The sequence below is a fragment of the Tursiops truncatus genome, chromosome 15, assembly GCF_011762595.2.
Source record: "Tursiops truncatus isolate mTurTru1 chromosome 15, mTurTru1.mat.Y, whole genome shotgun sequence".
Lineage (NCBI taxonomy): Eukaryota > Metazoa > Chordata > Mammalia > Artiodactyla > Delphinidae > Tursiops > Tursiops truncatus.
The window spans coordinates 64,843,906-64,867,400 of record NC_047048.1 but is presented as its reverse complement, the minus strand read 5'-3'; the positions used below and the strand labels follow the sequence as shown (position 1 = coordinate 64,867,400).

At 41.2% G+C, this 23,495-nt stretch overlaps 1 protein-coding gene across 1 annotated transcript in view; it reads right to left on the bottom strand.

The window, feature by feature from the left end:
- CTNNBL1 (catenin beta like 1) overlaps positions 1–23,495 on the bottom strand; it is a 169,248-nt gene that overhangs the window by 51,349 nt on the left and 94,404 nt on the right. Inside the window, exon 11 of the mRNA XM_019943897.3 lies at positions 10,784–10,965. Coding sequence (XP_019799456.1) covers positions 10,784–10,965 — 182 coding nt within the window. The remainder of the gene's footprint in view (positions 1–10,783; positions 10,966–23,495) is intronic.

Here is a 23,495-nt window from a genome sequence, read left to right as displayed (position 1 = left end):
CCACAAAGGGCTGATGTTAGGGATAATGACATCATGGATATATTGGAACCCAGCAAATACTCAATAAATGTGAGACACCACCACAGCCATCATTGTCAGTCTGTAACCTCAGACTGGCTGGCACATCATCAGGAAAATCAGCCTGCTAACGAGAAAAGCAAACACTGTTATCCCACGAGTTTGCCAGCCAGCAGGCATACTTAACAGAGACATGACTTATTAGTAATCGATACTTTTAAGAAAGTTGTAGGCATGTTTTTAGTGATCATCAAAATGATACGCTTAATTTATTTTATGGTAACCCTGCAGCAAATATGGAACAAATTAACCATCATTTGCTTTCTACGTTGGAGCCAGAGACAAGGAAGAAAAGTGTTACAAGGAAACAATTGTAAGGAATGTAGAAGAGACAAGGGAAAAACACTAAATGTAATACACACCACAACCATATTGTACGTGTGCATAATCTTATAGTATATAAAAACACTTCCCCATACACCATCTTATCCAATTCTCACACACTGTGAAATATTATTATCTCCCTCTTTAAGGGTGGGGAAACTGAGGTTCGGAGAGTAAATGACTTACCGAAGTCACAGAGCCTATGGTAGAAACACAAATCCAAACCTTCTGAACCCAGCCCAGGGCTCCTTTCTAATAGGCTACTTAAGGGATTTAAAGCTACTACTGGCAAACAGAGGTGCTCAGCTGCAGAAAATCACCCCATGATGGTTACAGCAAGGTTCTCCAACTGCATCCCCAGGGTGACCTCCCCAGCTCAACACATAGATCCTTTAATAAACCTGAATCTTAAAGAGAAAAGAGATGCTTCACTTTAACCTGATACCTGAGAATAATTTGTTTGGGGATCCTTTGTTTGGCTACCAGAAAAGAGTAGTCAACATCTTTTCAACCTCCTTCTTATGCTAATTATATTTCATCAGCATCTGGACACCCATAAGCAAAATCAATCTGACTATAAAAGCAAGCCAAAGACATTTTCTTACCATAAGAGAAACAAACAAGTAAGATTGCAACATGATTAAATACACAGAGCACTTCCCCAGCAACCTGCAAGCTGCTGTGTATAAAAATCACATCCAATATCGCAAAAGTCCAGGAAGGTGGACACTAACAAATATCTCACACATGTAACTGTATTCTTTATGAGCAGTGAAATGTATACAGGTTTATTTTCAGTTTATCTCCTTCTACCTTATATCTACTGTTAGATGCCAACATGTCTAACACATTAAAATATTCACACATTAAAAAAAAAATTTGAAAGGCATCTTCACTTCCCTTATACTATAACCAAGTGAACTCAGACATATTAGCCTTCAGTCCACACCTCCTTTCCTTACCATCCTGAAGTCCCAGCACATTAACAATACTTGGAAGAGGCAACATCACCATCCAAGTGCAGCTTACCTTTCCAAACTGCTATCACCTCTACAACCTAATCATTTAACCTGAAATCTATCCTGCCTTCTAAAAATATACAGTCCAGTTTCCTAATTGTATTGAAAGACTCATCCCTGTCAAATATGCCCAAGACACACTGAGTAAAAACAGCAGGTTACAAAACAGCATATACACCATGGATCCACTTATACAAAATTATATGCACATATATCCAACCCCCACCCATAACACAGATGTTTGAATGGGTAGTGTCCACGATGTTTCTAGTCATTAACTCTGGGTGGTGAGATTGGGGGTGATTTTAACCTTCCCACCCTTCTTTTCCACAATGCTTGACTTTTCTACATTAGGTTAATTATTCACACTCAGAAAAAGCAATAAAGATATTTTTAACAAGGCTTTCCCTAAGACCCGCCATGTCAACAATCTTCTCTTGGCCCAGAGAGAAAGTAAAAAGTATGCTTGCCAAGGCTTATGCTCTGAGCATTCTGGCTAGTGAGTCTCAGCACTAGCTGAGCAACAGGCTCTGGAGCTTTTAAAAAATACAGATGTTGGGCGTTCCGATGCTCAGAATTCCTGGAGGTGGGGCCCAGGCATGGGTATTCTGTCAAAGCTCTTCAACTGATAATCATCAGTGAGGGTTGAAAACTATGGATTCATGTCTCATTCTCAAGGGGGCCAACAGAGGGAGAAAATAGGCCAGAGTGCTGAGTAAAGTGTTTAAAGGCAGGCAACTGCAAAGTAAGCAGATGGGAATGTTTAGGAACAGAAATTGAAGCCTGAAGCAGTGCTGAGCTTCAGGCCTGAGAGGCCACTGAGAAGAGAGTAGACTATCAGTGGACAGATACACCCTAAAGTCAGAAGCCAAGAAGAGGTGAACAAAGTGTGGCAGGGCAAAATGTTTGGAATTGAGAGAGTTTATGCAGTACTGGGTGCAGGACTACCGATGACTTAAAAGAAATCAAATACGAAAAGACACCAAGCAGTTTAAATTAGGCCCACTACTACTAAGCAACACTGATTTATGATTAAAAGAAGAATTAGAAGAGTGCTGCATATGATTTAATTTTCAGAAACCTTGGAAAAATCTTAGCTTAAAATCCTAGTAAGGCCATGCACTAGCTGTGTCTTCAGAAAATGACAACTTCTTTATACCTCAGTGTTCTCACCTGTAAAATGTAGGTAATAATCCATGGCTCACAGGGTTCTTGTGAGGATTAGGTGAAATGATATAGTGAATGCTTTCACCTGATAGGTTTTTGCTTATCAGAGTACTCAACAAAAAGGCCCCCAGTGGTAACATTAGGAAGCATATCATAGTAAAGATTACGTGTTGAATTTTAATAAACCAGGTTATTATAAACCAGGTTTAATAAACCAGTTAATTACTGCCTAGCCCCTAAGTTACTTCCCCATTTTGGCACCACCTAATGCTACAGAAATAACCTAAAAAGGTTTGGCTATTTCTCAACTGCTGCTTCAACATTCCTGGTATTTGTTTTACTTCTGTAAAGGAGATACACTGCACACTAAACTATTTCTATAAAACTTAATCAAGATTATAAATGAAAACTAACAGAGTTATATTGACAAAATAATAAATGTAACAGTGGAAAACTCTATATCCAAAACAAGAATTCAGCTAATGCTACCACTAAAGAACTAAGTTTCTACCTGGAAAAATGAAAAACGCAAAAGAAAAACCGTGATAGATGTTTCTCCTTCATCCTTTCCACCCAGGCCTTCAATATCAAAATTGAGTTTGTGCTAAATTAGCTGAAATAGTCAAAATAATTAAAATTATTACTCTACCTATGATCTATAAAAATTTGGGGGAGTCCTTTTTTTACTATAACACAATAAAATAACTGTAAGAACAGCAATAACTATTAACATTAATGAATGCTTACCATGTGCCAGGTACTGCCCTAAGCACTGTACATATATTAACTCAGTCAATCCTCACAACAGCTCCTCAGGGTCCTTCAAGGTCTGGCTCCTGCTTAACTAATCTAATCTTCTGGCTCCATGCTCTTTTTACCAAGGGCTGGTGCCAGACTGGTCTCAGAGGGTACTCACGGCAAGCTTAATAAAACTACATCTCCACCAGCATTATGCAGACTGGTGGAACCAGAAACTCTGAGAACATGTCCCAGAAGGCTCCATTTTAAACGAATTCCCAGATGGTTCTGAGGGGCAGCTAGTCTGAGGCTCACTGTGGTCTGTGCCTCCCACCTTTTATTTTATACACGCTGCTTTTTTCACTTGATATTCCTTCCCGTGGCTAACTCACACTTAAGGTGTGGCTCAAGAGCCACATTTCTAAGGTGGAGTTGTTTCTAACCTCCACCTGTTCTCTCACCACCTAGGTTAGATTAGGAGCCCCTGCTCCGTGCTCTCTTCTACCACTTTACCTTGTAATATAAATACAGGTTTCCATGTCTCCCTAGCTGCACTGTGAGCTTGTTCACCTTCCATCTACAACACCAAGCCTGGCACAAAGAAGGGGCTAGTGGTCTGTTTAATGAAAGAATGAATGAAGCCTCACTGACCTACCTTTAGGGCTCTTATCCATAGGAACAGACCCTCTGCAAGAGCATCAAACTGAAATAGAAGGGTATAGGACCTCACTCAAGGTGATGAATTTTGACAGGACCAGCACAATCAGGATTATAACTGAGGGTCCAGATTAGTAGGCCATCATGATAAACTGGCTGTCCCATCTGTTGGTAGCTCCTGTTATGACCCAGCCTCTCCACATACGCAGTCCTGGTGCACAACTGGGCTTCACACCCATGAAAGCCAAGGAGTTTTGCTCCCTACACATAAACATGAAAACTGAGAGAGGTAAGGATGACTATTTTTGAAAGGAGGCTGACATGCAGCAACTATTTTACCATTTATTAAATGTCCACTTGCTAGAGACTATGTAGGATGCTCATGATCATTATTCTTCACACAACAATTTGAGAAAGGCTTTACCTGCCTTGTTGATTGAAGAGGAATTCAAAGTCCAGAAAGAATAACTTGTCTAAGGCCACCAGCTGTTTTGGGGGTAGAGCTGGGATTGAAGCCAGGTTTGTCTCCTACAAAGACAATCCTCCTCCCCCTACACTGTGCTGCCTCTGGATACCAACCAGAAGACCACTGGAGCCACCTTGGTGTTAGAAGAAGCTTTAGAAGCAAACCTAGGCTCAAATTCTGCTTTTGTCACTCACTTGCTAGAAGGTACTTGGTAATTAACAAACTCTTTGAGACTCATCTATAAAAAAATGATAGAAATGCCTAATTCATAAAGTATATACACCTGTAAAGCCCTCAGTATACTCGTAGATGCTCAATAAAATGTGAGTTGGCCACTAACCTCCTCCCACAAAAGAGAAGAGCAGTTTTCCAGGATGGTAAATACATCCTTTGTTTCACCATCTTCCTCAGTGGCAAACAGCTATGCTGTGCTCTACTTGGGAAAGGCCCGTGGGTTAATCCTTATATGACTGGAACCAGTTAGCAAACCAGATGTGTAACACTCAAAATCATCCCCTCAAGCCTGATGAGAGGAACCCTAAGTCCAAACACATTGCTTATTTCAGCATCCTTATATTTTGTCATCTGAGGTCAGGAATGAGACAAGCAGCTGGAGGGAGAAAAAAGAAATTGATACAGGAACTATTCAGTTATAAGGTTTTCAGATAGCGACAAAAAACAACAGCCAGACATTTCCATCCTTGTTTAACATAAAGTCCCTGGTAGCAGATGGCTTAATGCTACTCTTAAAATTAAATACCATTTACTCTTCACTTGTTCATTATTCTGAGCACTACAGCCAACTCTTTGGGATTTTTAAGCTTGGGGAATACAAAAGGAGGGGGCGAAATCTTTGAATTCTCTGTTTACATGATGTAGAGAAGTGGGGACCTGGGGATCCCTAGTACATCCTCTATGGGAGAGGTTTTTGTCTTACATTCCACATAAGACTGGCATGTTTACGGTCTACCCCTATGAATGGCAGATCCAGGGAGAAAAAGGATTTTTTTCTGTGGGTACTTCGAAAATTACCAATAAAGTAGAAGGAAGAGGAACACAAAAGGGAAATCTATCCTCAACCCAGCCACTAATATTAATGAAGCAGGCACTATGCTAATCATTTGATCTGCTTTATTTCATTTAATCCTCGCATAGCAGCCTTATGAAATAGATTCCAATATTATCCCAAATTTACAATTGAGGAAATACAGGCTCAGGGAGGTTAAGCTGCTTTTCCAAAGTCATAGAGCTAGTAAATGGCAGAACCAAGACACCAACCCAAGTCTTGTCCTGTGCATGTGGGGAATATTAGAGTTAAGCATGGTGTGTTGCTTTCTGCCTTGGGTGCCAGTTACCAGGACAGGAAAAGCAGAAGAGACTTGGGTGATGAAGGAATGAGTAAAGTTTTGAATGAGCTGAATTTGAGTATCCGGTGCAGTTGTCTTCTGGTTAATTAGTTGTGCTGATTAGAGCTTGTACGAGAGACAAGGCTGAAGAGTAGGAATCAGTGGCAAAGAGACAGAGGTTAAAGCTACAGGTAGTAGATGAGGTCAAGGAGTATGGGGAGTAAAAAAAAGAACTGGGGGAAGACACCGCCAATCCAGACAGACAAAGATGAATGCTTGAGGGACAGGCTGAGGCAAAGGATCTGGAGATTCGGAACACTGGGAAAGAGCAGCTCCCCCCAGGACAGGCATTCAGTTTTATTCCTGTCACATGTTAGGTCTGTTAAATTTTGAACATAGTAGGAGCCCCAGTAAAAGTTGGCCCCAAACGATGCCATGTCATTACCACAGCCCACCATGGACACATTAAAAATATTTCTTTTTTGCTTATGTTGGCTAAACTCCCTTCTTTTCTGACTGCAGGAAAGGTTTTGCTATTTCCCTCTCCTAAGCCTGGTAGGTGGTGGGAGCTCTGGTCTGCAATTCCTCAGTTAGGAGTCCAAGCAGCAAGAAGCACCAGGCAACTGTATACCTCCTGACTTGAGGAGTCCACGAGAATCACCTACAATTGTCTGCAGATGACAGAAAAGTATTCTTTAAAGCAGTGACCTGTTATCAACTGCTGTCACTGTTGATGAGGTTAAATGTGTGCATATGCCTAGCATGCACACACACACCTACACACTGCTTGGTAGCTCACCCCCTTAAAGCTCATAATAGCCTCTAGGGGAACCATGCTGAAACAGTGCAATTAACTAGAACTGCTATAAACTCAGTAACTCACCTACCTAATGAAGCAATACAAGGAAAATTGGACCTATTTTAATAAGAATTTTTAAAAGAGACAAGAAGTAAAGGTCAAATGCCATTTCTGGATCCCAGCTCTTTTCTTCCTCCCTCATATTCTGAAGCAGTTAATTCCAAGGAGACAATATATACTGTGCTATTCTTTATAAAACCAAGGAGGCAGCCAATCATGCTATTGCACCCAAGGGCAAATTTTTTCCTTCTAACCCATCCCCCAAGCTAAGTGCCTCCCCTGATCTATTTCAGAAGGTTTTATTATGCAAAACTGAATGGATTTCAATTTTAATTCTTTTCCTTCTCCACCCTAACTCACAAAAGAAGAACTACATTACCCACAATTCTAGGTTATAAGGGTGGTTTCTGCTTCTTCCCTCCTCTCTAGAGTCAGCTTAATCTAGAGACTGTCCTCTCTCAAAGCTCTTTTCTTGGCTTTAGGAATACGTTGTTTTTATGCCGCTCCACTATTCAGCATATCATGACTCCTGACATTCCCGTCAAGAATGAGTTTGCCCATTCTCATGCAGCAATCATACAGCGATTAGATCGATTAGACCGCAGGCCAATAAAACCCACACTCTCCCAATCCTCCCATACCCAAGGTGTAGGCAGTCTCTTTGCCTGGCTTCCCAGTGACGTCTTAGAAGAACGGGTATGTGTGACTAAGGTCAGGGTGGGCAGAACTGGAGACAGATTTAGTAGAGGAGAGAACTTACACTTCTTGAAGTGCCTACTCTATTCTAGAGTCTGCGCTAAGTTAATATCTGTCACCTCACCTGACCCTCACAACCACCCTATGTGGTAGATCTAGCATTTTACCTAAGGCTCAAGTAAGGCTCGGAGAGTTGAAGAATTAACCCAAGATCACGTGGTTGACAAGCAGTGGATCATTCTGTACCACACCAGGCTATACTGCTACCATCGGAGCTTGGGGAAGATTCTAAGAGATGACAGGGGCTGAGACTGGACCAGGATGAACTTAACCCTGATATGTGACAAGCCCCTGAAGCTGACAAGAAAGGGAAGCTTACAGGGCAGCCCTCCAGAGGTTCTGGATGGGCAAGCTGATTCCCAGCCCATAGTCCTTTATTAGGAGCTGCTGGATTACCAAAAGAAGCTTGTCATAGGGTGGCCTCACCTATAAGCAAGTTCCATCCATAACATGTCTCTTAAAGGCACAGCTCTAAAGGAGGGGGGAGGAGTTCTGCCATAATTTCTAAGCCCATGAGACAAGGAAAACCTTAAGGCTAGGAACCCACTTGTTTTGCTTCCAGACAAGCTGGTCACCCCAGGTGTACGACCAACAACTGTCAACTGTATTGACTCAACCTTGCAAGGTTCTGGGGAGAGCCCCAAATCCATGTCTGTCTTTAATGAGCAGTCTTTTAGGGAAGCAGTTATCCATTCATGCAGTCAGTAAATATACACTGTGTATCCACCACATGCCAAGCACGGGACTAGGCCCTGGGACGCAGAGGTGACAAGACTATTGGTTCTATAATCTTAAGGGCTATGAAGTCAAAGTCCTGGGTCCAAGAGTCCACTTAATAGGAGGTTCTATTCAAGCCTAGGAGCTCATGTTATGTTTCCCTGAGAAAGTGACATCAAAACTAAGGACTAGGGCTTCCCTGGTGGTGCAGTGGTTGAGAGTCCGCCTGCCGATGCAGGGGACACGGGTTCGTGCCCCGGTCCGGGAGGATCCCACATGCCGCGGAGCGGCTGGGCCCGTGAGCCATGGCCGCTGGGCCTGTGCGTCCGGAGCCTGTGCTCCGCAATGGGAGAGGCCACAACATGAGAGGCCTGCGTACTGCAAAAAAAAAAAACAAACACTAAGGACTTGAAGGATGACTATAAGGCAGGCGAGCAGACAGGTCAGAGAAAATTGTTACAGATGGAGGCAAGAGCATGGTAGAAACCTGGGGCTGGGCATGTTTGCAAATACTTCTGATGGTCTGAGCTACCGTGCTCTAGCTTACCACTCAAACCTGGTCTACTTCCTTCAGAAAGGTCAGCACATGGAGAGCAACCCAGAAGACAGGACAAAGAAACCTTGCACAAGGTGCCCCTGCTTTGCCCTGCCTCCATCCTCACCCCACCACCATGGCCAGGAGCAGAAGCTGGGGTGGGAGAAGGGCCGGGGCTGTGTTTTCTCCTTGGGGATTACTCTTTGGGTGCCGCTGTATTCAGGATGCAGGGCTCATCCTCACCAGCCATTACAGTCCAAACGTGCCTTCCAGGAGCTGTCTTCCCAATCTACTGCCCTCACTAATATAATGTTATCAAATTCCTAATGTGGGTACTCTAAAGCAAATGTACTGCTACCAGCATGCCACCAGGCACATTTTTCAGAAGGAAAACAGCTACTCACTGAATCTGTCATTTCTCTTCTCAGCGCCATGCACACAGAGCAAGAGCCTGCTAAGGGCTGTTTCCCTTCACTTTCTTCAAGCATGCTCAAAATGTACCATCAAGCCTCTCAATACAACCCAGCAGGTCAGCCACCCACAGTCCTCAAGGAGTTTCCTGGATTATAGGACAAAGCCTTGACAACTAGGGCCCGTGCCTCAGGATCTTAAGGTACAGATATCAGAGCTTCTAATTCACTAGTCTAGTTTCCGCATCTTACAGAGCAGGAAGGAAAACGCAGTTGAGAGAAGTTAAGCAAAGGGTCTAAAGTCACACAGCTATTCAGCTGTAGAACCGCAGCTTGGTTCCTTTCTTAGCTGACTTCCTTATCTTAAAAAACAAGGATACCACCATCTACTTCATGGGTAAGGCCCAACTAAGATAGCATATAATGCAGCAGCACTAGGAATGTGGCAGGTTTTCAATGAATAGTGACTGTCTCCAAAATTTTATCTCCTCGATCTCCAATACCACCCATTCCCTCTCCCATGGCCTCATTTTGCCGAATTTCCATTGAGGAAAGAAAAAAGATCAGCAGTAGGCTTAACATGTTCAGAGCTGGTGTTTGGTCAGTATCTGGTTTGAGGTGAACTGAACTCTCTACGTGTTCTCACATCTCTAGTCCATAGTTCTTCCCCTGCCAGACTTCCTGCTGTCTCTGGAGAGCTGCTTTCATCAGAGAAGATATCACTGGAGGTGACCACTGAAGGCATCACCTTCACCTTTAGCCACTCCAAGTTGGCACAGACTAAGTCAAGTCAATTTGAGAAGTGATAGACAGGAACTCCCAGACTTTTACCTAGGAGGGTAAGGAATGAAAAAGATCCTGCAGATACCTATGCCGTTCTACTAATCATGATGAAAAAAAATCAAACCATGGGACAGATGTTAACTTCTGACAAGACAACCAAATTAGCCAGCCAATCAGCCCAGGTCCTCATCCTTCACACACACCACCTCCTCGTCCCCCTCTTAGCACCCTCCCCATACTTTAAAATAACCACCCAACCATGTAAATTCCCTGGTGCAAGTATCTGTTAACCTCCAACAGAACTGTCAGTGCTCATAAATCCAGGGCCTTCCAGATTGCACTGCGGCTATTTACTGGGGAGAGAGATGCAGCAGGCCACTAGACAACAGCAGGAAGAGAATGGCCTAGCACCGCAATTCATGGCATTTTGCTGGGAGTATGCACCATCAGGGAGGACAAACATAAAAAGGGGAACCTGGGCTGTAAATAGTTTATTTCAGCAATTCCTAATGGTGGCTGAATCACACTTTAATACAGAAATACATGAAAGCACTACTCTGGCGGTGACATGTGTTGCCACCTCATTACTCTTTTCAAAAGGGTCTTCCATCAGAGAGACTCCTCGCTACAAATTATAGTGAAGAAAACAAAACCTTCACACACAGACTTATTCACAGGCCAGAAGGGAATGGAACCACTAGGATTCAAACAAGCAGAGAACCAGTGCAACAAAGGCCATCAGTGATCAGGGGTCTCTGGGTTGCTTTTCCATGCATAGAAAATAAGCAAATAAAAAAGAAAAAGGTAGCACACTTCCGCCTAAGAGTCAACTTCTCAGCTGCATGACAGAGTTTTTCAAAGTAGCTCTCATTGCCCCCCATTTCTCCTAATGTATCTTCATTAGGCTGACTTCTCCAGTGAACCTTACCTTCATGCTCCTTCTCAGTGGTTCCCACTTTCTTGATCTTCCTGGGAGATTTCATAAAAAGGGGAAAGATGGTTCGTAAGCCAAGAATATCAACAAACTTATGGCAATTGTCTGTGCCCTCGGGTCCAATCATGGCATGGTCCAGCACTTTCAGGGCACTGCTCCGGGAGATCTTCTTTTCTCTGGGAACAAAAGAGGTTTTCATGAGTGTGTTCTAGTCTTAAAAAAAAAAAAAAGTGTATTTACTGCAATACTCATTACAACGGAAAGAAGAAAAATAAAAACAAAACAATGTCCACCAGTAAAAAAATTATTACATTATAGTATATCTACATGGAATATTACACACTTTGTTAACAATTAGGAGAGTATGTGGTAGAATGAACAAGTTCTTACGGTCAGAATGATAAGCACAAAAGATAATATTCAAAATTCTGTATGAAGCATTATCTCAATTATGTAAAATATATGCATTAAAGGAGACTGGAAAGAAATAGATCAAGATACGAACATGTTCAAGGTGGTAGGATTATGGATCACCTACTCTTCCTTTTTCTTTCTTTTTAACAGCTTTATCAAGATATAATTCACATACCATACAACACACCCATTTAAAATGTACAATTCAATGAATTCTAGAATATTCACAGATATGTGCCACCATCACCATAGTCAACTATAGAACATTTTCATCACCCTGACAAGAGATCCTCTACCCTTAAGCTACCATCCCTCTACCTTCCCCATTCCATCCTAGCCCTAAACAATCACTGATCTACTTTCTGTCTCTATGGATTTGCCTACTCTGGACTTTTCAATTTAAATGGTATCATACAATACTTAGTCTTTTGTGACTGACTTCTTTCACCTAGTATAATGTTTTCAAGGTTCATCTATGTTGTAGCATGTATCAGTAGTTCATTCTTTTCTATGCTTGAATAATAGTCCACTGTATGGAAATGTCACCATTTATCTATCCATTCATCCATCATGGACATTTGGGGTGTTTTTACCTTTTGGCTATTATGAATAATGCTGCTATCAACATTCATGCACGTGTTTTTGTATGGATATATGTTTTCATTTCTCTTTGGTATATGTATACCTAGGAGTGAAACTGCTAGGGAATATGGTACGCTATGTTTAAACCTGTTGAGGAACCATCAGACTTTTCCAAAGTGGGGCTACATCATTTAAAATTCCCATTGGCAGCATATAAGTGTTCTGATTTCTCCACATCTTTGTCAACACTTATCATCTGACTTTTTGGTTCTAGCCACCCTAGTGGGTGTGAAATGGTATCTCACTCTGGTTTTAATTTGCATTTCCCTGATAACTAATGATGTCAAGCACCTTTTCATGTACTTATTGGCCATTCGTATACCCTCTTTGAAAAAATGTCTATTCAGATACTTTGCCCATTTTTAAATTAGCTTAACTATCTTTATTATTGAGTTGTATGAGTTCTTTATTCTGGATACAAGTCCCTTAATGATTTGTAAATACTTTCTTCCATTCTAGGCGATATCTTTTCACTTTCTTGACAGTGCCCTTTGAGGCACAAAACTTATTTTTTTCTTCTGCTGTTTGTACTTTTGGCGTCATAGCTAAGAAACCATTGCCAGGGAATTCCCTGGTGGTCCAGTGGTTAGGACTTGGTGCTTTCACTGCAGTGGCCTGGGTTCAATCCCTGGTTGGGGAACTAAGATCCTGGAAGCCATGTTGTGCAGTCAGAAAAAAGGAAACCACTGCCAAACCCAGTGTCGTGACGATTGACACCTATGTTTTCTTCTAAGAGTTTACTAGTTTTAGTTCTTACATTTGGATCTTTAATTTATTTTAATTTTTGTATGCACTATTAAAGTGTTAATGATGACAAAGCATGCTATCCTGGGTCAGAATAGCCAGCCAGGATTGGGTCCCAGTGAGCGGAGGAAAGGAGAGTAGATAAAAAGCTTGCTGACAGTGCCCTTTGGTGCTAGACCATGCTGGTATACCTGAGACTGTTCCATTTTTAGCACTGAAAAGAAAGTACAACATCCTGGGAAACCCCTCAGTCCTGGGCAAACTGAGATAGTTGGCCATCCTACTTGGTGCCAACCTCAAAAGATCAAGGATGTATTGTGAATATTCCTACCTTTATTCCCCTTGCTATGGGGAATAAACAAATCAATCAAAACAATCCAAGATACTCACAAATGACATTCAACCCAACTACTGAGTTTAACAGAAAAAAAAAAAAAGGCTTGTACTAAGCACTTGCCTCCATACAGCAGGCACTACACTAGCTGCTAGGAATTATAAGCTCCCTGTCTTTAGCCGATTTAAGAACAGGTAAATAAAAATAATTTCAAGAGCCCAAAGCTGGGGCTTCCCTGGTGGCGCAGTGGTTGAGAGTCCGCCTGCTGATGCAGGGGACACGGGGTTCGCGCCCCGGTCTGGGAAGATCCCACATGCCGTGGAGCGACTGGGCCCGTGAGCCATGGCCGCTAAGCCTGCGCGTCCAGAGCCTGTGCTCTGCAACGGGAGATGCCACAACAGTGAGAAGCCCGCGTACCGCAAAAAAAAAAAAAAAAAGGCCCAAAGCAATGGAAATTTAACTCCAAGGAGGTGAGAGGTAGAGATAATTAACTTTATCAAAGAGAAATCTGTGAAGGTGTCAAATGAAAGGTGACATCTGAACTGAGTCTGAAATATGAGTGTTTGTCAGGCAGAGAAGGGAGAGCCATGACATTGGTGGCAGTGGTGGGTAAGTGACCCGGGCAAAGGTATAGGAGGCCTGTAAGAACATGCCACTTGGGGGAACTGGAAGTAGCTCTCAATGACCAGGGGTTGGGCTTCCCTGGTGGCGCAGTGGTTGAGAGTCCGCCTGCCGATGCAGGGGACACGGGTTCGTGCCCTGGTCCGGAAGGATCCCACATGCCGCGGAGCGGCTGGGCCTGTGAGCTATGGCCTCTAAGCCTGTGCATCCGGAGCCTGTGCTCCGCAACGGAAGAGGCCACAACAGTGAGAGGCCCGCGTACCGCAAAAAAAAAAAAAAAAGACCAGGGGTTAAGAAGATGACTAAGGGGAGGTGGGCAGGAACAGGTCATGACAGGCCCTAGATGTGCTGCCAGGGAACCTGGGCTCCATGCTGTTGACATTGAGAAGCCATGAAATGTTCAAGAAAAGGAGGCCTCTACACAGATAGATTTTAGAAAGCTTAACCTGGCAGTAGTGTGATGAAGGGACTGGAGTGACAGAGCTTGGGGTCAGTAAGCATATATAAGAGAATATGACAAGAGCGTAAGTGAAAACGACAGAGTTCTGATAACTGCAGTGGTGTGAGAAAGGCATATTTGTGAGACATGAAACCTTAAATATCTGGAGCAGGGTAAATAAATTTCTAAATTCAATAGGAAGGGTATTTTTTGCACCAAGATGAAATTCTAAAAGGAGAGTAGACAAATAATATATATGTTTTCACTGCAGCTGGACTTGAGCACCCTACTCTACAAACTTAAATTTACAAAGGTTATGGCTAGGGCAGATAACCATGTGAGCAGAAATTAGGAAACTGAAATACAATATCCTTACTGTTTAGTCACTCAGAAAAAGTCCTCTTGAAATGAATTACAGTCATGTAACAGGGCACCTTCCGTTACCATGCAGCATACATTCAAACATTTCACATATAACAGAATTGTTTGAAATGCTAAAGGTAAATGATGCTGGTTTCACCAAGTCTCTTTTTTTCCCTGCCTAAGCAAATTCAACAAACAAAAGATCTTAAAAGTAAAACCCTTCTTCAGGTAAGCAGTGTAAGACACGTTTAAAGGGGGCAGTAATTGCATATTGATCAGGCAAGCTGGATGGAGGTGAACGTTGGAATACTCACTGGGCTCAAGTTCAGGCTTTTAGCAATCAATAGCTGTTTGGCCTTGGGTTGACTTTATTTGAAATATTTATTCTACTCGAGGACAAGCAGTTTATCTTAGTCTTGGCTGGGTTCATCAGGTTGTTGATCATGCCAGGACCAATGTGAACGCTGGCCTCTATAACATGGGTGGTTGTGGGAAATGACTGAGTCACCTACTGCTCCCTCTTCTGCCCAGGTGAGCCTTCTGATGAGAAGGGAAGGTGAGGAGTGGGAAGTTTCCGTTGTTGCTTTAATTAGCTTATTCTTCTTTATTTTACAGAAATACTTTTGTAATGAACATGCATTCTGAGTATAATTTTTTTGCTCTTTCATCAAATATAATATTTATGAGGCATCTAATAGGTGCCAGTTATTAAGCTGAGGATGCAGAGAGAGGCACAGCTCATGCTTCTGAGGAGCTCAGTTCACAGGGGAGACAGATGTGCAGACAATGAAGAGCCAAGTACTACAATGGAGGTGTACACAAAGTAGAACATGAATGCGGAAGGAGGGCTGACTATGAGTCAGGGAGGCTTCACAAAGCAGATGATGCCTGAACCAAGCTTCACTGGATGTCTTTCCCAGACAGGCAAAAAAGATAAGGGTATTTCAAGCAGAAGGAAACAGCAGCACATGCAAAGGCATGAGTAAGCATGGAACATTCAGGGAAGTGGTGCATGGTACTGCTAGAATATAAAGAGCACGAGGGGCAGCAGCAAAAAATGAAGCCTGCTGGGCTTCCATGGTGGCGCAGTGGTTGAGAGTCCACCTGCCGATGCAGCAAGGGACGCGGGTTCGTGCCCCGGTCCGGGAAGATCCCACATGCCGCGGAGCGGTTGGGCCCGTGAGCCATGGCCGCTGAGCCTGTGGGTCCGGAGCCTGTGCTCCACAGTGGGAGAGGCCACAACAGTGAGAGGCCCGTGTACCGCAAAAAAAAAAAAAAAAAAAAAAAAAGAATCCTGCTGATTTTGTGTATTGGAAAGATCACACTTGCCACAGTGGGTTGGACAATATGGGGGGAGGAGGGGGGGGAAGAAGCAGAAGAAAGAGGGGAAATGCATTAGAGGTAGAGACACTGATAAGAAAGGCAAAGTAACAGACTATGAGTGAAAAGAGTTGAGTTAGATTGAACCTGAGGTGCCTGTGAGACATGGCAGTGATGTTCAGCTTAGACTTGTGGGTCTGAAGTCCAGGAATGAGATTAAAAACAGAAGGAAATATATAAGAATAATTATATCTATGGTTAGTAATTGAACCTATGATGTGAAGAGTACCCTGAGAGGGGGCAGAAAATATGCAGAAAAGAGGGATTAAACCTTGGGGAAAACTTATTTGAAGGACAAGTAAAAGAGGTAAAGTCTACTCCCTCCCCGGCCAAAAGAGACTGAGGGATTAAGGAGGGAAAAAAAGTGATAGGCATTCTTTAAAAAATACTGTGAACCATAAACTTATTCTGGTAAAAAATTTGGATAATGACATATGAGATCATTTTTGTTTGCTTTACAATGTACATGATTAAGTTCCTTTTAGCTCCCAAAATATAATATCACTTTCCAGGGTCCAGGACTTCTATGAATTTGGCAGTAAGATCAATGTGACTAAGTTCATAGCTGCTCTCAAACTACAGTGCCAAAGAACACTGGTGCTATGGCAGTGCTAAGAGAGATTCCACCACTAAAATAGAATAATGGTGGTCTTCTATATTGCTTGATACATTTTTTCAATTGCTATTCCTATCCATTTTTTATAAACTACTGGTACCAACCATTACTTGACTGCCTATGCCAGAAAACGAAACAAATATGTAGAAAACAGAGGTAAGATTTTTGTTTCTAGCACTGTGGTGAGCTAGATATGCAGAGAAACCTCACACAGAATGGCTGAGCAGACAGTGAAGTAAGATAAATAATCAGTGACCAAAAAACCAAGACTCTAGAGAGCACACGCTGGCAGGTTGGCAAATTTTATGAAAAGGGTCAGACAGAAAATATTTTAGGTTTCACGGGCCACGTATGGTCTCTGTGGCATCTTTGTGTTTGTGTGTGTGTTAAAATATTTATAATGCTTTTAAGGTATAAAAACCAGCTTACTGGCCATAAAAAAACAGGTCTCAGCCAGATTTGGTCTACAGGTCTTTAGTTGCCAAACTCTAATACAGAGGATCAACAAAGTCCAATCTGGTTCTTTAGAAAGACCAATAAAATCGACAAACCTCTAGCAAGAATGATCAAGAAGAAAAAGCACAAAAAAACAATAATGGTAATCAACAGAAAGGGAGAAAACTACAGATACAGCAGACATTAAGAACAACAGAACAAAGGAATAATTCTATGCCATAAACTTGGAAAACAGGTGAGATGGACAATTCCTAGGAAAATATATTTTCCCCAGCTCGAGAAAAACAAAAAAATCTGAATGGAGAGCTAGTTAAAAATCTCCCAAAGAAAACTCAAGGTCCAGAAGGTATCACTATCAAGTTATACTAAGCATTCAAGAGCAAAATAGTTCCAATTTTACTTAAACTCATATAGAAAACAGAAAAATAAGGAACATTATTCAACTCATTTAATAAGGCTAAAACAAACAATTAACAACCTCTGACAGCAAAACTTTTCTGAGAGAGTAAAATTACAGGCCAAGCTCATTCATACATATAGGTATAATATTCATAAATAATATACAGAATCCTAGAAAACATAAAAAAGATGGGCTCATTCCAGGAATGCAAGGTTAGTTCAATATCAGAATATTCATTAATGCAATTTTCACTATATTAATATTAAAAGATTATTTCAATAAATGTAGGAAAAGCATTTGATAAAATTGATTGATCAATTATGTGAAATCTGTGACAATTAGAGAAGTTTCCTTAATCTGATAAATGCTATCTCCAAAAAACTTAGAGCAAATATTATACTCAATGGCAAAATGCATTTCCTTTAACAACAGGAACAAGACAACTTTGCCCTTTATCACTACTCATACTCAATGCTACACTAGAGGTCTTAGCTAGTAAAATTTAAACACACACACACACACACACACACAAGTTAACAAATTACTAAAAAGAAATATGATAGAAAATAATCTTGTTTCCAACTATTAACCACTACTCTCTAAAAGAGGCATATACCCAGTGGTTTGAAACTAAAAGTTCAGCTAGCTCTCCAGAAAAAAAGTGCTGATTTGTTGTGTTTGCCAATTTACGTGGCAAACATCCCATCATAGTATATTTCAAGTCACCAACATGATCACTAAACACAGTGTTGGAAAGAGAGGTGTACAAGCAGCTTTCATGAGCCTATATGAGCCAGCTCTAACACATCACTGCTTATACACCCTCCTCCCACCACAGACATCAGGTTTGGCCATGTGACTTTTAATGGCCAATTAGATGTGAGTGTAAGTAATATATGTGTCTTTAGAGAAGTTTTCAGATTTATTGCATTATCCAGTCTTTTCCCTCTGCCATGAGAGAGTCATGTCCCATTAAACACTGCTCCTTCAGCCTGAATCCTGAAATAAAGATGTGAAGCAGAGCTTCGGATGGCCAGTGATAGATGTATCAGGAGTAAAAAACAAACATTTGCCATTGAGAGTCCCTGAGATTTGGGGATTGTTATTGCAACAAAAGCTGACCAATACATGACACAGCAAAGTTGTTAATAAAAGATCAAAGCACAAAAGTTAACTGCATTACTATCTACCAGCAATAAATGGTAAGAAAATATAGTTTAGAATGTATTTTTTTTCAGTATATAATACACTGCTAGACTTCCACTTTGGGTCAAGATGGAGTAACAGGGACTGGATTTACATCCCCTCCCATGCCTAAAACAAAAAAATGAAAGGATAAAATATGCAAAACAATGGTTTTCAGATACTTTACATCAGGTAGCACAGGAAGTAATCCCTGAGAGAGGGAAACACATGCAATGAGCCCAGTTGGCTGGTAGGAGAGAATTTCTATGCCTCAGGGCAGGGAGGAGGCACAGTGAGGAGTCTGGGGAGACCACTGTGGCTGGAGTTCACAGAGCAGGGTACCAGAAACAAGAGCTGCACAGAGATCTGCAGAGGGTACCCGCTGAGTCTTCAGTTCAGTATTGATTAGAATATGCATGAGGAAACTAACCAAAGCTGTAGAAAAGAAGCACCTTAAAGAAGAAGGGGGAAATAATCCCTAGAGCTCACAGGGGCCAGGAATAGTTCGTGTTCCCACCAGTTGCAGTGGAAAAGCTTGGTGAATTCCCAGTGCAGCAGATAAAGTACTCAGAAGGGTACTGCTTTAGTAATGAGTTAAATTTGCCATAGACGAAATGCTAGTCTGGTCCCACCTCATAGTAAGCTTAAAAGTAAGCCTCAAAAGGAACAACTATTTCCAATTAATTTAACTAGCACCTAGAACAAAGTTCAAGAATATTTACTAACAACACTGTAAATCAACTATATTCCAATAAAATTTAAAAATAAAATAAAAATAAAGAAGCACACACATACACCAACACACCCACACAGGAATATTTATAAGTATACCAAAAAGAAATCCAAATGCACAAAATCTAAATTTCAGTAAAAAAAAAATTAAGCATTCAAAGAGATAGGAAAACATTAACCATAAAGAGAAAAAAATCATTGTAAAAATAATAGAAATGACAGAATTAGAAGACAAGGATGTTAAAACAGTTATTATAACTACATATGATATGTTCAAGAAGATAGAGAAAAGCTTAAGCATGTTAACTAGAAACAGGGAAGATATAAAAAAGACCCAAGCTGAACATCTAGAGAAGAAAAATACAACGTCTGATGAAAAACACACTGGATGAGATTAACTGCAGATTACACACTGTAGAAGAAGAGTAAACTCAAATACATAACATTAGAAACTATCTAAAAGAAAACAGAAAGAAAAAAAAGACTGAAAAAATGAATAGATCACCAGTGAGCTGTACTTATTAGCCTAATATACAGTTCACCCTTGAACAACGTGGGGATTGGGACACCAACCCTGTGCACAGTCAAAAATCTACGTATCTTATACTTGGCCCCCCATAGCCGTGGTTCCTCCACATACACAGTTCCTCTGTATCCACAGACTCAACCGACAGTAGATTATGTAGTACTGTAGTATTTACTATTGAAAAAAAATCTGTGTATAAGTCGATCCATGTAGTTCAAACGTGTGCTGTTCAAGGGCCAACTGTACATGTAACTGGAGTTCCTGAAAGGAGGATGGGGGCAAAAAAAACTATTTGAAAATATGATGATTGAAAATTTTCCATATTTGATGAAAACTATAAACTCACAGATCCAAGAAGCTCAATGAACATCAAACACAAGAGACATGAAGAAAACAACACCAAGGGACATCATAAATTATTCAAAATCAATGATAAAGAGAAAATCCTATAAACATCCAGAAAAAAAGACACATTACATACAGAAGAACATATAAGAATGAAAGCAGACCTCTCATTGCAAACTAAGCAATCCAGAAGACAGTGCAGCAACACTCAGAGTACTGAAAGAAAAAAAAAAAGCCTATTAACCTAGAATGCTATATCTGGTGAAAATATCATTAAAGGTGAAGGCAAGTAATTTTTCAGACATACACAAGTTGACAGAAATCATCACCAATAGACCAGCACTACAAGAGATGTTGAAGGAAATCATTTGGGAAGAAAAAAACTGATACAAGATGGAAATCTGGATCTACACAATGGAATGAAGAGCCCTGGCAATGGCAAATATGTGGGTAGATACAAAAGACTTTCTTCTTACTTTAAAAAAAATCTCTTTAAAAGATAATTGACCACTTCCGGACTTCCCTGGTGATCCAGTGGTTAAGAATCTGCCTTCCAATGCAGGGGACATGGGTTCGATCTCTGGTTGGAGAACTAAGATCCCACATGCCGCGGGGCAACTAAGCCCATGTGTTGCAACTATGGAGCCCGTGCACTCTGGAGCCTGTGCACCACAATTAGAGAGAAGCCTGTGAGCCACAAAGAGCCTGTGAGCCACAATGAAAGATCCCGCGTGCTGCAACGAAGATCCCACATGCCACAGCCTAATTAATTAATTAACTAATTAAAAAAAAACCCAGGGGACTTCCCTGGTGGCGCAGTGGTTAAGAATCCGCCTGCCAATGCAGGGGACATGGGTTCAAGCCCTGGTCCGGGAAGATCCCACATGCCTCGGAGCAATTAAGCCCATGTGCCACAACTACTGAGCCCACATGCTGCAACTACCAAAGCCCACGTGCCTAGAGCCCATGCTCCACAACAAGAGAAGCCACCACAATGAGAAGCCCATGCACCGCAACAAAGAGTAGCCCCCACTCGCCGCAACTAGAGAAAGCCCGCGCGTAGCAACGGAGACCCAACGCAGCCAAGAATAAAAAAAAAAAAAAAAACCCAAAAGATAATTGACCACTTAAAGAAAAAGAGCAACAGTATATAATGGGGTTTATACCATATGTAGAAGTAAAACGTGTGACAACAGGAGCACAAAAATCAGGAGGGAGAAATGGAAACGTAGAGTTGTAAGGTTCTTACACTATAGCTGAAATGATATAACACTACTTGAAGACAGACTGTGAAGAGTTAAAGATGTACCCTATAAACCTTAAAACAACCATTAAAAAGGCAAAGAGGAAGAGCTAATAAGCCACGTAAGAAAATAGTATGGAATAATAAAAAAATACCGTGAATCTAAAAGAAGGCAGACAAAGCAAAAATGGGAACCAGAAAAAGAGATGGGAAAAATAAAAACAACCCACAAGATTTAAACTTAACTATAAACCACCATGTTAACAATCACATTAAAAGATACACTATACCAACACTAATGGCTATATTAATAGCAAAGTAAATGTCCACCCAAAGATTTGTACATGAATATTAATAGTAGCTTTGTTCTTAAAAGCAAAAAAACTGAAAATCTAAATGGCCATCAACAACTGAATAAACAAACTGTGATATATTCAGAAAATGGAGTACTACCCAACAAAGAAATAGGGACAAACTATTGATACACATGGCAGAATCTCAAAATAATTATAGTGAGTTAAACAGGCCCAACTAAAAAAAGAGTAAATACTATAATTCCATTCACACAAAATTCTAGAAAATGCAAACTAACCTATAATGGACAGAAAGCAAACCAATAGTTGCCTGAAAACACTGAAATAGGGGAGAGGGGTTATGGGTTACTAAGGGGCACAAGGAAACATTCGGATATGATGAATATGTTTGTTATCATGCTTGTGATGATGGCAGGATGAGTCTAAGCTGATGGAAGGGCTCAAAGATAGGTCCTACACCATTTCCTGCCAGGCAATCTTGGTTCAGTTTAATCTGCCTTCTCTGCCACAGCACTTTCCCATTTATAGAGGTAACACCAGCCTGGAGGGCTGCTGGAAGCATTACTTTGTACTTTTGAAGCATCTTTCTGATTCCTAGAGATCAGGTACAGACTCCTATTACTCATCTAAGTGAGAATGGCAATATTCAGTGAGTGGGGAAAGGGATGTTTGCTGGACAAACAACAGCAAGATCTGTGTGTGCAACTTGGAGCAAAAACTGGCTACAGCCCCATTAGGAAGCACAGCTGAATTCTAAAAGATCTGCATTATCATTTTGCTCTTGCAGTTGAATCTGGAGACTGAAGGTCAGAAGAAAAGGTTCTAGAATTTAAAGGCACCACCGCCACCGCCACAGCAACAACAAAACCTTTTGTAAAGGATCACAAGAATAAAACTGCGATAGAGTTTGGATCTTCACATGTTCATTAGGAACAAAACCAATAAAGAACAAAACCAAGGGAATAAAATTTCAAGGTTAAAAACAATTCCCCAGGCTGGCCTACCTACCTATATGCTTTGGTACAAACTTACAGCCCAGAATTGGGCCTGCAAAGACTTACTTTGCAAATGGTATACCATCACCACTTTATCTGTTTTCTTTGTCAGAGACAATTTTCTTTAGATTACGGAAAATCTTACTAAAAAAAAAAAACTCATAGGAAAAAAGAATTGATGGCTTCTGAAATGGATGTATCTATGTACCCTTCTCTTTCCTTTCCTTTTTTTTTTTTTTTTTTTTTGCCTATACAGTTAATAACCAGAATGGGTTCACTGTATTTCTGTTACACAACCCCAAGCTGCAATTGTACACACCCCTTGGGATCACGGTGGTCTCTTCTTTTTCTAAATGGAACAGGGTTTTACAAGAGAAGTAATAAGCTTCATGTCAACATTTCCAAGGAAACTGACAATGTAGTTTTTCTGTCTCCCACTGGCTTTGTTGTTTCTTAAAGAACACTGAACCATTTGATACAAGGACATACTGTTAAAAAGTGGTTTGTGGAGGGAAGAAGCAAACATTTGGAGTACAGTCTATAATTAAGCCCAGTATACTGAAATCTTCTATTTGTAGCAAAATCTTACCAAAGATAGGCATCTGTAACCAAGTACAAAGAAATGGCAAACCAGTCCCCATCCAGGGGCAATGAGGGCATTTTTATAGCTCCACCCTCATTTCCTGCCAAATTCTAAAATGGCTATACCCCCATAGGTATAATCTAGTCTTATTAATACCACTTGGTTCATGTTCATATCTGAACTCTCCTGCTGCTAGCCAAAGACCATCCAAATATCCTCTCTGTACCCTAACTCTTGACTACCAAACGAAAAGAATGAGACCAAAATGCCTGACACACACAGGGACTCTGGCTCTCCCTTTCAGTACACAGTTCTCCACTGCCTAAGAGGCCCTGCAGGTCCCACCCTCACCTCATCTTTTCTCTTTCCTTATC